We start from the raw sequence: 14,415 nt of genomic DNA on the forward strand, positions 1-14,415 counted from the left end.
GATCAGGAAAAGGAAGGAGTAACTTCCTTTTCCTGAAATATGGTATTCAACTATGAACAGACAAACTTTATGAATGATAAACTTCTTTATGCTTATGGTTTCACAATAGGTTCACAATAGGAAAGAAATACAGAACTTTTTAAAACCAATAGAGGTGGTAAATTGATAAAAAAGAAGAAAGAAATGTTGGTTCTTGGTGGTGCCTTCATACAGAAATGTCTGGAGAAAAGCACAAAACTAATAATAAGGTCTGTTAAGCATATGGACTAGTCACTATGCTCCAAAGTGACACTCCAGACTGTTAAAAGTGGTTTGTAGTGATGATGCCATGAAAAAGTCTGTATTTGGGTGGCATAAGAGGTTTAAAGAGGGACATGAAGACAGGACAAAAGAGCTGGGTGACTCAATGAACATGAGAAAATATGAAGAGAGTGCAGCAATTAGTTTAGTCAGTCAGATGATAAAGTGTACAGTTATTGGCAGAAGAATTAAATTTAGATAGAGAAACAGTGAGGAAAATTTTAACGGATGATTGGAAATGAGAAAAATATATGCAAAGATGGTTCTGCAAAATTTGAGTAAAAATCAAAAGCGGTGGTTGCTTGATGATTCGTCTGATCCTTCTTTGCAATCACCTGTTTTAGATAGTTATTACTGGCGATGAAAGTTGGACCTGGAAACAAAATGCCAAAGCATGCGATGAAAAACATCACCTTCACTAAGATTAAAAAAGCTGCAAATGTGACAATTGCAAAACAAGACAATGCTTGTTCCCCCCTGATCATAAGGACATAGTTCATTTTGAATTTATTAAACAAGAACAAACAGCGAACTGCTGCACATGGTGACTACTTCAAAGGTCATAGTAGCCACTTAGTTTCTTATCTCTACAGATAAGAAAACATGGTTTTTACATGTGCATTCTAGGAATTTAATTGTCACGCCTTGTAGTTCTGAGCAGTACAGAATGGGCATCACAGCTAAAAGAAAAATATGTATGAAATTTTTAAAAAGAATCCAATTCTTGGAACTATATTCCTTTAAAAGTAGCTTTCAAAAGTGAACTGGAGACTTGAACAATATAACAATATTACTGAATAAATGGAAGAGTATGAAAAGAGGAACCAAGACTTAGATACCTAATGGTAAAATCCAAAGAATACACTGATTGATTCAGCAGGAAAGTGTTGTGTTGAAGTTGCCAGCAAAGACAGAAAACTCAGTAATTCTCCTAATAGACTTAAGAAGTTAGACATAATACCGGAAAAGAAAAAATTACATTGAAAGTTCCTGGAAATGTAAGTCAGCAGGTGTCCATAGAGAACACAGAGAAAAAAGGTAAGAATGCTATATAACAAAAAAAGTCATGGGAAGATTTTGGGGAAAACAGCACATGCTGTTGGTAAGATGTTTGTTCTGGATGCTGCTGCTGGGGGGAAAAAAAAAAGTTTAGACATGGAGAAAGTAGTGTAAAAGAAATTAGAGATGAAAAGATGATGACATAAAGAGTGAGGAAAAAGATTTTTGCACTTTTGAATATCAACTGAAAAGGCAGTCAGAATAGATGATAATCAATCAGTAATGCTAATATGGAAGTATAAAAGTTTTTCGATAACCACACTATGTAGGTGGGAATGCCTAATTCCGATGATCAAATTTTGGATAAATAATTAAAGCAGAGCTCTCATATAATACTGATTAAAAAAAAAAAAGTGAGAATTACAGAGAAATTTCTCTACTGAGTGATTCAGATAACATTTATAGAGGCATGTTTAAGAAGAGATCTTGGAGGAAAACAAACTGGTTCACACTAAACAGAGGTTGTATGGATTAGATATTTACTAACAAATCCTAAACAGATTTATTATAACAAAAATTTGGACAACAAAGATTTATTTTATGAAAAAAAAAAAGGTATATGATAAGGTGTCACGAGAAAATCTGTTCAAAATAATGAAATTACAGGAATACCTCAATTATCGCGGCTTCGATTATCGCGGTTTATAATTTGATACCAAAATTCCAATTATTGCGCTCCAAATTCGAATTATCGCGGCCGTGAGATGTAGCCCACTACATATGCAACCAGTTCGAGTTGCCAATCTCCAGGTATCGCTCTCTTGTAGCGCTTCGTTTTTATCCGACGGCGCCTTCTCACCACTTACCAGTAACTATCCGCCCTTGCCTGAAGTACATGTGGATATTTATTTCTCTTATTATTTACCCCTACAATGAATGCTAAAAGAAATAACGATGATTTCAAGTCAACAGCTATCAAGAAGAAACGTAGAGTGATCAGCTTAAAAGATAAGTTGCATATGATAAATAAGTATGAAGCAGGCATAACCAAAGCCAAAATTGCAAGAGAGTACGGTCTAAATGAATCAACTGTTCGCCATATTTTAGACCACGCTGCAAACTATAAGCAACTAGGACAAAGTGCATTGACCTCGTCTGTGTCCCAAACTACGAGAAACAGAAGCCATCTTATGAATGAAATGGAAATGCTATTGTCAGTGTGGATAGAAGATTGTAACCAAAAGAGAATTCCTCTTAGTCAAATGACTATAAAAACAAAAGCATTGAATTTGTTTGAAACTTTAAAAAGAAAACAATTAGAAAGCGAAAATGATTCGGCGTCAGTAGTGGAAGTAACTTTCTCTGCAAGTTCAGGTGGTTTGATTGGTTCAAAAAAGTGATCGAGCATTCATAGTGTTCGTGTACAAGGTGAAATTGCAAGCGCCGATGAAAAAGCAGCAGCTAGTTTTCCAGGTGAATTGCAATAGATCATTGAAGAAGGAAATTATACCGATGATCAGATATTTAATGCTGACGAAACAGGCTTATTATGGAAAAAAATGCCCACTAAAACATTCTTAGCAAAAAATGAAAAATCACAGCCTGGCTACAAGGTTTCGAAGGAGCATGTAACACTTTTACTATGTGGCAATGCTTCTGGAGATTACAAGATGAAGCCTCTCTTTATTTATGGTTCACAAAATCCTCGCCAGCTTAGAAGTTTAGATAAAAATTTTCTCCCTGTTCATTGGAGATTCAACAGAAAAGCTTGGATGACGAAAACTATTTTTGAGGATTGGTTTAAAAACTGTTTTTGTCCTGAAGCTGAAAGGTATGTAAGTCATTAAATCTTGATTTTAAAATCTTGTTGATATTAGATAATGCACCCCTAGTCATTCAATAGCACTGAATGATTTGTGCGAAAATGTAAAAGTTATTTATTTACCACCTAATACCACTTCCATCATCCAGCCAATGGATCAAGGTGTAATCGCATCCTTTAAGGCATATTACCTACGAAGAACTTTTTCACAAGCAATAGAAAAGACTACAGGGGATGAAGCTATGACTTTGACAGAATTCTGGAAGGCATTCAATATCAAAAATTGCATTGAGAATGTCAAGGAAGCATGGAGTGAAGTAACGTCTAACAACCTGAGAGCGGCGTGGCAAAAGATTATTCCTCATTGTGCAAATGATTTTAAAGGATTTTAAAATGAAGTAACCCGTGTTATCAATGACATAACTGAGCTTGGCTTCGATCTAGGACTAAAAGAAACTGAAAAAGGTGATGTTCAGGACCTGCTTCAGTCACAGGAGCTGGATGATGAAGACCTAATTAACCTCGAGAGAGAGAGAGAGAGAGAGAGAGAGAGAATGCGCTTACGATGCTCAAATCAATGATAATGACGAACAAATTGACTTGGCACCAAAGAATTTACCCTCAAAGAAATGGACAAAATGTTCAGAATTGCTGAAAATTTTAAAGAAAAAATCTTGAACGGCGATCCTAATCTCGAGCAATCACTGAAAGTTCTTCGGGAAATTGAAAATTCCATCCGTTGCTACCAAGTTTTATACGAAGAAAAAAAGAAAAAAAAATTCCACCAGACAACTCTACACCAATTTTTATCCAAGAAAGAATAATTGTATGTACTTCTTATATATAAATAAAGAATAAAGAATAATCTTGTTTTCCTTAATGAACCTTCATTTTTTATTTAACATGTTTAACACATTTCTTTTTTACTTCATATATAAAATTTAATTAATAGATTTGAAAAATCGTTGGCATTGATCACCCATTTTATACGCATTATTTATCCCAATTATCGCGGATTCGATTATTGCGGTATTTTTCGTGGCAACGATAACCACGATAATCGAGGTATTCCTGCACTTGAATTGATACCTAATGAACTATAATCTCCATTCATTTGCCCACCTTTCCAGCTTATTCAAATCCTCTTGAAGAACCAAAACATCAGCACTCTTACTAATAACCCTCACAAGCTTTACATCATCTGTAAGCAACTGCATATCTCCCTGTAGACCAATGAAAATATCATTGACAAGAAGATTAAACAGTAATGGTCCAAGAACCGAGCCCCTAGGGCAATTTGCTTGTAACTTTTCTACTCCCTTGTACTATTCCCCTATATGCAATTGTCTGATATCTACTGGAAAGCTAGCTATAAATCCAATCCACTAACCAGATATCAAAACCAATATGCTAAAATTTAAAAACCAACTTGTCATGTGGCATCGTGTCAAATGCCTTTGCAAAATTCAAAAAAATGAGTGTGTACCTTACCCTCATCCAGTGCACTTGTTACTCTATCATAAAAGATAACAAGAGCACCTTTTAACAAATCCATGCTGGTCTGCATAAATAAGATTGCCCTCATCTGCCCAATTCAGTATGCAAGTTCTTACTAATTTCTCCAAAATCTTAACTACAGAAGAAATACACACAGGCCTATTGTTTGACACCTCCATTTTACCACCACTTTTATGCAAATGACACTACCTTATCCTCCTTCCACTCTACAGGAACCTGTATTTTTGCAAGACTTTCATTAAACAGCCAAGTTAGTGGCATAGTTAGTTCCACAGCACATTCCCTTAAAGCACATGGTGAAATTCCATCTAGTTCCCCTGCCTTATTGACATTCAACATATTCAGTATTCCTAATACATCCTCTTCATTCACTTGGACCACTTCACCACTCTTTATTTTTCTAGGAAGTGAGCGTGCTGAACCAGGATGGAACACTAATAAAGTAATCATTAAACAGCTCAACAATGCCATTTGCATTGATCACCCAAGATCCATCTCCATCCAGCAAGGTAACTGATTCACAGTCATATTTCCTCCTATTCGCCACATAGCGAAAAAACTCCTTGGACTGAAGTGCTAATCTCCTCCCATATTCTAATTTTTCTCTTCTTACAATACTATTCACTTTGATAGCCTGAGCATTATATTCCTCATGCAACTTTTTTCCTCTTCTCTCTTTATGTGTCTTCCATAATCTCTTTTTCATCTGCAATTCCTCTTAATTTCTCTTATCACCCATTTGACTCCAAATTGCTTTATCTTCTTTACTCATGGTATATACTCTGCCACTGCTGTTAATAATTTTTTTTCTTAAGTATCTTCCATATACTACTGATCTCTCTTACTTCAAATTCTTTCATCCATTGTACTGCTGCAAGCTGGTTTCTAAGGCTATGATAGTTGCTTGCCTTATTTCTTTCCTTCTGCCTTGATGCCTCTATATGTCTATTCATCCTCTAGGTCAGGACTCATCAACTAGGGGAAGTATGACAAGCTGCTGATCACAGTTGTCCCTCAAGAAGACCAAAAATTTAGTTCCTTTAGTATTGCATATAGCTTCCTCTGCTCAGTTTATATTGCTATAGTTCAAGCTATACTACTATAGCTCCCATAATGATTACTCACTTTGCATTTGCCAAACTAATTTGTCTAAACATTTCCTGCTCATTGCTACTTATATTTCCTGGTCCAAAGCAACATCCAGTAAATATCTTGTCTATAAACATCTATCTTGCACCATGTACTCTCTCAAAGCCATTAGTGTTATTTCACTCTGATTCTTTACCTCAAGAAGGGCACAATTCATCTCCTGAGTAACACTCCACCCATATGTTCATACTCCCTATCTTGATGACATATGCAATACCCTTCAATTTCTATCTTTGTTAGACAATCCTTCTCAGTCAACCAAGTTTCACAATCTTTGGTGAGACACTTTCCAAGTCAGTCAATGCCACAAACATATTCCCTTAATTCCTAATGCTCATTTATATACAGAAAAACAAGTGACCTACCAGTATTCTTATAGCCATTATTATTCCCTTCATACTCCACTTAGATCTAAAATATAGTAAACTCATATACATGTCTTATTTCTCAAGCCACTATCCCCATATGAGGCCATTCCTGCTAGAATATGCGCGCACGCACGCACGCACACACACACACTTGCATTTCTAGTTTCGCTCCAAATGCTTGTGCCCTTCTGCATTCAAATGTAACCCATCCCTTGCATACAGCTCTCTTCTATCCTTAAATGTACTCATGCATCTATGTATTTCAGACCTCCTTCCTATACATTCTTACTATCATCTCATTTGTTACCACTGCTCTTCTCCTCCACTCCACATTATCATACCAGGGAAACACACTCACTATTTTTCCTCAAATATATTTCTGTTGCTCTATACCCAACAACAAACTAAACATGATTCACACTACCTCTCAGGTCATTTGTACTAACCATTATATTCATCTCCTCTTTATTTCATTTCTCTTCACTGCCACTGTCACACTCTTTATCATTCCTCTAGTAAGTACTCTACACCCCCAAATATTATAAAATCTCCATACATGATACTCTGAATAGATTCATTCATCCTTCTCTCACTGGCATCCTTGACTCTTTCTGCTTCCGATCTCTCACTCCCACTTTCCCCTCCTTCCTCCCTTGACTTTCTCCAATTTCCTCTCTTCTCCTGTCTCTCACACCTACTCTTGTTCTCGCATTAGCCAACCTCTCCAAGCCTCCTAATTCTTTCATCATTCACACTCCTAAACTCAGTCTTCATCCCCTTTCTCAGCAATTCTATTTCTCTCTCAACACATTCTGCTTTTAATAGCCATTCGCACATACAATCATGATCATTAGAAAAACTATCTTTCTCTGCCAACTGCCAAAAATTAAATTCATCTATGCATCTTTCACATTCTCTTTGCTCTTCAACATACTACTGTTATCCACTATCTCTGCTGCTGCTGCTGCTGGTAAATCCCGAAATTGAAATGTCTCCCAGCAATTCCTACTGGTGCTATGAATAGAGTAGTCTTTAAATGGTGGCAAGTTGGGCAACAACATGTTGGTACTGGTAGCCACCATGATTGATACAACTGGATACAATACCAAGACAATAATATCCTAACAAAACACCAAACCAATCATGAAAAAACTGTCCATTTCAATGGCAGCAAACTTAAAATCCTTCCTTCCTTACTACTAATACTTCTTTTTTTTTTTTAACAGCACACCTCAACCAACTGCATTAAAAAGGTCAAATAAAATTTAAAGAAAATGACAACAGGTTTCTTTAAATTGTACAAGAGAAGTTACTAGAATTTCACAGCATTAAGCCAAAATTACAACACCATAAAAAAGTGGGTTCACTGAAACCAAGACAGTTTGCTAAACCAATCAATAGTAGACATCTTGAATATCAAATTTATTAAATTCCATCCAACCAGAGGAGTTATTATTTTTTACAATTTTGAAATGTTTTGTTAGATTTTGCTCTAGAAATGAACCGAATGAACCAAAAATTTGAAAAATTTTTTAGTAGGAGTAGAACTGCTTGGGAAATTTCAGGAAGGGTTCCAAATGTATTTCTATAAAATCTATCCTGCATAGCTGAGAATAACAGGCATAGTAGTTTAGTGTTAACAAGTTGTTAAGTGTGCATTTTGGAAATGCATTAAAAACCACCTATAGCTTAAACATTACCAAATTAATTGCATAAAATCTCTAACTGCAAGAAAATCTCTTTTGTTATTATTTTTTTTCTTCAATAAAGTTTTACAGCATAACTTTTTTTTGAGATACTCTTTTCAATAAAGAATACTCAATCAAAAACTGAGTTTTCCCTCAATTAATACCTTAAACTATTATTATTATTACAAGCAACTCCAAGGAGTCCTTAGACTCATCGAGGGAGTTACTAAACATTATGTCAAGAACTATTCAGCATTCACACAGTATCTATCATACTTTGCTTTGAACTCATTTCACAATCAGGGCACCCACAACAGGCTCTGGCAGCTTATTCCACTCCTTCACCACTCTCCAAGTAAAAAACCTAGTTCTAACACCCTTGATAACTACACTCTTGCTCAGTTTACATGGATGGCTCCTAGTTCTCCCAACACCAGACCTGTTCTGAAAAATTTCCTCTGAATTAATCTTGTAAAAAACCATCAGTAATTTGAATGTCTCAATCATATCACCCCTTTTCTGCCTATCAACCAATTTCTATAACCCACAGATCTTCAACTTGTTCTCATAAGGTTTATTCCATAGACCAGCTACCATCTTGGTCACTCGCCTCTGGATCTTCTCTACCTCCTCCCCATCAAGAAGCTGGCACCCAGATCTGGGCACAGTAGTCAAGATAGGTTCTTAGCAAGGCTCGATAAAGAGGAACAATAACCTGCTTGTCTAAGTATTCTTCAGTAACTAAGTGATCTGATGAGCTGATTTAGCCACTTTTGCTATGTGTCCCCTAAACTTCAACGCCCTATCCACCAACACTCCCAAATCTCAGGCTTTGTCAATTTCCTGGAGTACAGTTCTACCAATGTGGCCCCCAAATGCATAACCTTACACTTTGCCACATTAAACTGACATCCATTCTCCTTAGCTCAGTATGCCAATCTATCCAAATCATCCTGCAAAATTTTGGCATCATGTGTATTCACCATTGCTCTATCTAACTTTGCATCATCGGAAAATAAATTAACAGTTCCTCTTGGATCCTTTCCTATATCATTAATGAACAAATTAAATAGAAGTGGTCCAAGAACAGAACTCTGTGGCATATCACTAGTCACAGGCCTTCTTTTGGACTCTACTCCTGAATGAACTACTGTCTGATATCTCTCCATCAACCCCTCCTATCCATCTCACCAACCCTAATGTGCTGCAGTCTACTGATTAGAATTCCATGTGGTGTCTTGTCAAAGGCCTAAGCAAAGTCCAGCAGTATCACTGTAAACCCATTACCCTTATCCAATTCAGTCGTCACTGTATTATAAAACGTGAGCAAAGTTACCGAGGCATGATCTACCCCTTCAAAAAACCATGCTACCCCACCATACAGTATTCCATTTCTATCTATCCATTCCTGTATTTTGCTGTTGACTAATTTCTCCAATACCTTGACAACGACTCCTGATATGCTGACTGGAACTATTTCCCCCTCTTTCCACCACCTTGGGACTAACCCAGAGCTGAGACATAAATTAAACAATATGGTCAAGGGCACTGACGATTCCTTTGTCACTTCACGTAAGACTCGAGCTGGTGTATACCATCCAATCCCACAGATGTATTCACATTAAGGTTCTGTAATATACTATTCACCTCCATTCCTGTATAAGCCATTGGTTCCCTCATTCCTGCAATATCACCGCCTGGATGATATACTCTTGCAAAATGTTCACTTAGTAATTCTACTATTTCGACAAATTCAGTTATCTCCTTACCATCAGCATTCCTTAAAATCATTCTGCCATATACATTTTTTCTTTTACTTGCAGCATACTGAAAGATCTGTTTGGGATTCTCTTTGGCTTGCATTGCTAATTTCCTTTCATAATCTGCTTTTGCTTTTCTTACTACACTAGTTAAACTTCTGGCCTGTGCTTTGTACTGTTCATGTGCCTGCAGGTCACCTTTCTCCTTAAATTCCCTCCACAATTGTTTATTTTTTGCAGCTGAAGCTTAATGGTGTTATTCATCCCACTTTTAACTCCCACTTGATTCGGACTCTAGGTATGCAGACTCAGCCATTACGTCCCTCAAACACTCTTTTACCACTTCCCATGCACTATCAACATCAGCCCTTGCAGTTTTACATGCCATGGCACTGATCCAGGCAATCTCCTAAGCTTGTCATACTTACCAGCCCAGTAATTCCACATATACCCTGTTAATTGAAAATTCCACATATTTAGCCACCTCCCAGGTCAAGAACTTATGATCACTCTCACCAATTAGTGGCAACGTGGTCATATTCGTTATCAAATTCTCAGATGCAATTACTAGATTGAGCACTCTTGAACCCCTAGTATATTCCATTACACGCTGTCTCAGGTAGTTATCCCTTAGTAACTGCATAAAATCCATTTCCTTCTTTCCATATGTCCTCTCCTCCTTTCAATCAATGTTAACATAGTTGAAATCCCTCATAATAATTACCTGAATGATTTATCCATCAAGAATTGAAGGAAAGGTAAGAAGCTGAAAAATTAACTTTTTCTGTGGGTAACAAATGCAACAAAACTGCTGAGTACAAAAAGATGTTGAGGAGAATGGACAAAAGTCACAACTAATAGATTTGGTAAGGGACTAAAAACATGACTGCCACTTTCACTTAAAGCAAACATCTTGCATTTGTTCCCTTTAAAATCAGTTTTGGGTGTTGATACTTTATTCACAACCATTTTAAGCTGAATTCATCATTATTAGCATCAATTTCTTGATATGTACCCTCAAGGAATGTACAGGTTACTCTGGCAGTATACCACATGATATCAAGCTGACATTATTACTAATCTCTGATCAACAATTGTACTCCAAATTAGCCCATCACTTGTCAGCAATCCAATACTGTTATTTCAATCAGTAAATAAACCTAGAACTCGATCTTCCACAATCATCTTACCATGGAAATGATGAATATGAATCGTGAAGATCACCTACACTCAATATTATTATAATGTTAGACAACACATGAATAAGAATGACTGCATGGGTGTTGCTCCATTGAAGAAAAAATCAACACTAAGTTGTTATCCTAACTGCCCAGGAAACAAACAATATCTACAGTATACTTAAAAGGATAACAGGCAGAGAATACATCAAAACTATCTGGAAAGTAGTCAAGATAAATCTGATATTCTGTTATGGATGTGAACAAGTTTTGTGAGATTTCTGGTGATCATAAATGCTTTGACATCTCTAGCTGCTGAATCATTGCAGTTAAAGAAAGAAGGAAAGGCAAACATGCTCCAGAATCCAATCATATTGAAGTTGAAAGTTTATTTTTCACTTGGTTAGACTATAATAAATTTAGTATAATCCTTTATCCAAGTGTGAGCAAACAAAGTTTGCATCTGAAAGCATCTTCAGGACTGGGGTAAGGTGGTACAACACCAGGCAACTCGTTGCAAAGGTGGAGCAAGCAAACATCACTCCTATCTCAGTATCTCCCATAATGCAAAACACATCTCCTTGCGGATATGTCTGATGTTATGCATTAATGGAACGGCCACTACCCAGACTAGTTTCAATCTTTATTGAGGTCCCTTCAGTGGGAGTCAGGCCCAGAAGTAGAGATACCAGGCAGAAGCATTAGTAAGGTCATCTCTACCTATAGGAGTTGCCAAATGGTGTGCCACCTTTTTAATAAATTATTCTGGATTTAGAGAAAGATGTTGAAAGTTTATTTTTCACTTGGTTAAACTATAATAAATTTAGTTTAATCTTTTATCCAAGTGTGAGCAAACAAAGTTTGCACCTGAAAGTATCTTCAGGACTGGGGTAAGGTGGTACAACACCGGACAACTTGTTGCAAAGGTGGAGCAAGATAACATCACTCCTATCTCAGTATCTTCCATAATGCAAAACACATCTCCTTGCGGATATGTCTAATGTTATGCATTAAGGCATAACATTAGACATATCCGCAACAGGAAATATCATAATTTCCTGTTGAGGGTAATTTATATTGACAAACAATGGGGACACACCAAAACTGAACATTATAAAAATAACTTAAAATGCATTTAATAAAACTGGAAGCTAGCATATATGCAAATCTTCTTACCTTTCTAAATGTAAATCAATACAACAATAACAATACTATGGAATATCCTTTTTTTAATTTCTATGCAAGAAATTAGTTAAAAGGTAAAAATATTAAAACTTACTTTTCCTGTTTTAAAAGTAAAAGGATGCTTGTGAGGGCTTCAGCATGTGCTATAAATGAACACGAGAAACATATAATTAAATTATATTTATATTATATTAATTATATTATTATACATGTCAAAATAGAAGTTTGTAACAGAGGTATGCCCAACCTTTATGAGTGTGGGATTGACTTTTCAACTTTTACTTGAATAATAATTCGCTATCCATAAAAAAAATAAAAAATAAAAATAAAATAAATGTTCAAAGAATTTCATAAATTTGTGAGAAATTAATGAATACGAGCTATTTTTAAATAGTAAGGTTTACCATCACTAAGAGCTAATTAAATGTAAGCATTAGGTCAAAATGATTTTCATGATCTTCTAGTGTATATTTTGGATGTACTAGATATTAGGAGAGCTTTAATATACATTGTAACTTGTTTCCAATCAACAACTGAGATAATCAACTATTATATGTATACACAGATCTAAACATACACTGATGTATCTGATGTTTATATACATATACCTATTATACACATGTAAATGGATTGCTTAAGACTCAAAGCCAGATAACTGGGAGAAAACCTCCAAAGAGGCTTCATCCTCCCTGTCTTGCAGTACATCCAGTTAATAGGAATCTTCTAGACAGTGAACAAACAAGGAAAGGTTTTGCAATTTGGGATTTAACCAACCAAGTTTTATTTTGCATTTGCTTCAGAAGACTGTGAAATGTCATGCTGGCCTGGGGCATCACCAGGATAAATGATACCCCCACACACACACAAACTGTTTTCATAAGAGCCAGAGTAAACAGTGAAAAGTCAGCTACAGGAAGGGAAAAAACTCCAACTTGGTATCATCAAAACAGGCAATGGTTACTGAAAGAAGTATCAATGGAAAAGAAGAATTAGAGAAGAACCATGTCAACATACCTGGTGTATGTTGACATGGTTCTTCGGGGAAAGGAAGGCATAGCTATAATATTCAATTAAACACAGAGATAACATTCTTGAATAGCAGGTAATTTCAAGTAAGTGATTAAAGTAGCATCAATATTGAGGACTGGACAATGATACTTATTTGTGACTATGGTCCTAACAGAAAGTTCTAAAAGTGGAGTAATTTTTCAAGTTATTAGAGAAAGCAGCTGACAAAGAAAAAAAAGAAAACCAAACCCTTATTAAAGATTTAAACACCAGAGAAGGAAATGAATACCATACATATAGAAATGTTTTGGGAGAATATGGAGAAAAGAGCAAAGTTAATAATAATGGTAAGTACCATACGCCCACAGATGTGAGACCCTCGACACTTCTGCATGTCAGAAGAAGGAGAATTCATTCTGATAATAGGGTAATCAATCTGTCTTGTGGGATGAATTGTTATTACATGTCCCAAAATTATCTTTTCTTTTATGAACATTGTAGTTTTTAAAGTGAACTATTTTGCTTGTATAACAGTTGAAAAATTATAAGTATAAAGCACATGATTTCATGTGTTGGTGACCAATTCATACATTCATTATTTATTTCTCCTCTTCAGCATGAATTGACTATTCTTGGCAATTTGTCAGCCCTGGTTCTATGAACTGTGGGCATACAATACCTGCTGGATTTTTGTTCACACTTGTCATTACTATCTCACTGTTCTAACATTAAGGTGTGCACTTATTCACAAGGGCAGAGAACACAAGAAATAAGAAAAGTCTCGCTGACTGTTATTGTTGATATTGTTCAGGACATAGGAGAAAACAAAGAAAATTTGCAATAGAAAGTGGTCACCATTTAGTATTGAGCAGGATAAATAAGAATTCTACACTGAAAAGAAAAATATATACAAAAGTTTTTTAAAATAATCAAAGTTCAGCAGCATTCAGAGGTAAAATGTAGACTCAAATATACAAATATTATTCAAGAAAAAAAGTGAAAAGCCTGAAATGAGAACCAAAACTTGGAGACTAATGGCACACACTGAAGAAAATACTGACTAATTCAGTATTTTCAGGAAGTTGTTTGCAAGGACAGAAAAATATTCAAAATATGAAGATACTAAAGTTTTACAGTGACTGCACTGAATAATTCAGAAATATTTAATCATTCAATTAAATTTAATTGAATGAAAAAAGGAATATAAAACTGAATGCAAGAATTACAGGAGAATTTCTCTACTGAGTGTTTCAGGTAAGATTTCTGCAAATCTACTTGCGAAGAGGCTAAAATATTTTTTGGAAGGGAAACTTGGAGAGGAACAATCTGGAAAACTAATGACAAGTTGCCAAATAAAAAAGCTGCTCAAAAGTTGAAATTATATGGTGTAAAAGTCAGCAATCAGAATTGAAGGAGATACAAGAAGATGGGATTAATTTA

At 35.7% G+C, this 14,415-nt stretch overlaps 1 protein-coding gene across 2 annotated transcripts in view; it reads right to left on the minus strand.

Moving 5' to 3' along the window:
* IntS3 (integrator complex subunit 3) overlaps nucleotides 1-14,415 on the minus strand; it is a 598,644-nt gene that overhangs the window by 71,717 nt on the left and 512,512 nt on the right. For both annotated transcript variants that reach the window (XM_090406089.1, XM_090406090.1), the window contains one exon: nucleotides 12,062-12,110. In XM_090406089.1, coding sequence (XP_090262215.1) covers nucleotides 12,062-12,110 — 49 coding nt within the window. The remainder of the gene's footprint in view (nucleotides 1-12,061; nucleotides 12,111-14,415) is intronic.

This window comes from Typopeltis vanoorti, chromosome 16, assembly GCF_054136105.1.
Source record: "Typopeltis vanoorti isolate ZY-2024b chromosome 16, IOZ_Tvanoo_1.0, whole genome shotgun sequence".
NCBI classification, from domain to species: Eukaryota; Metazoa; Arthropoda; class Arachnida; order Uropygi; family Thelyphonidae; genus Typopeltis; species Typopeltis vanoorti.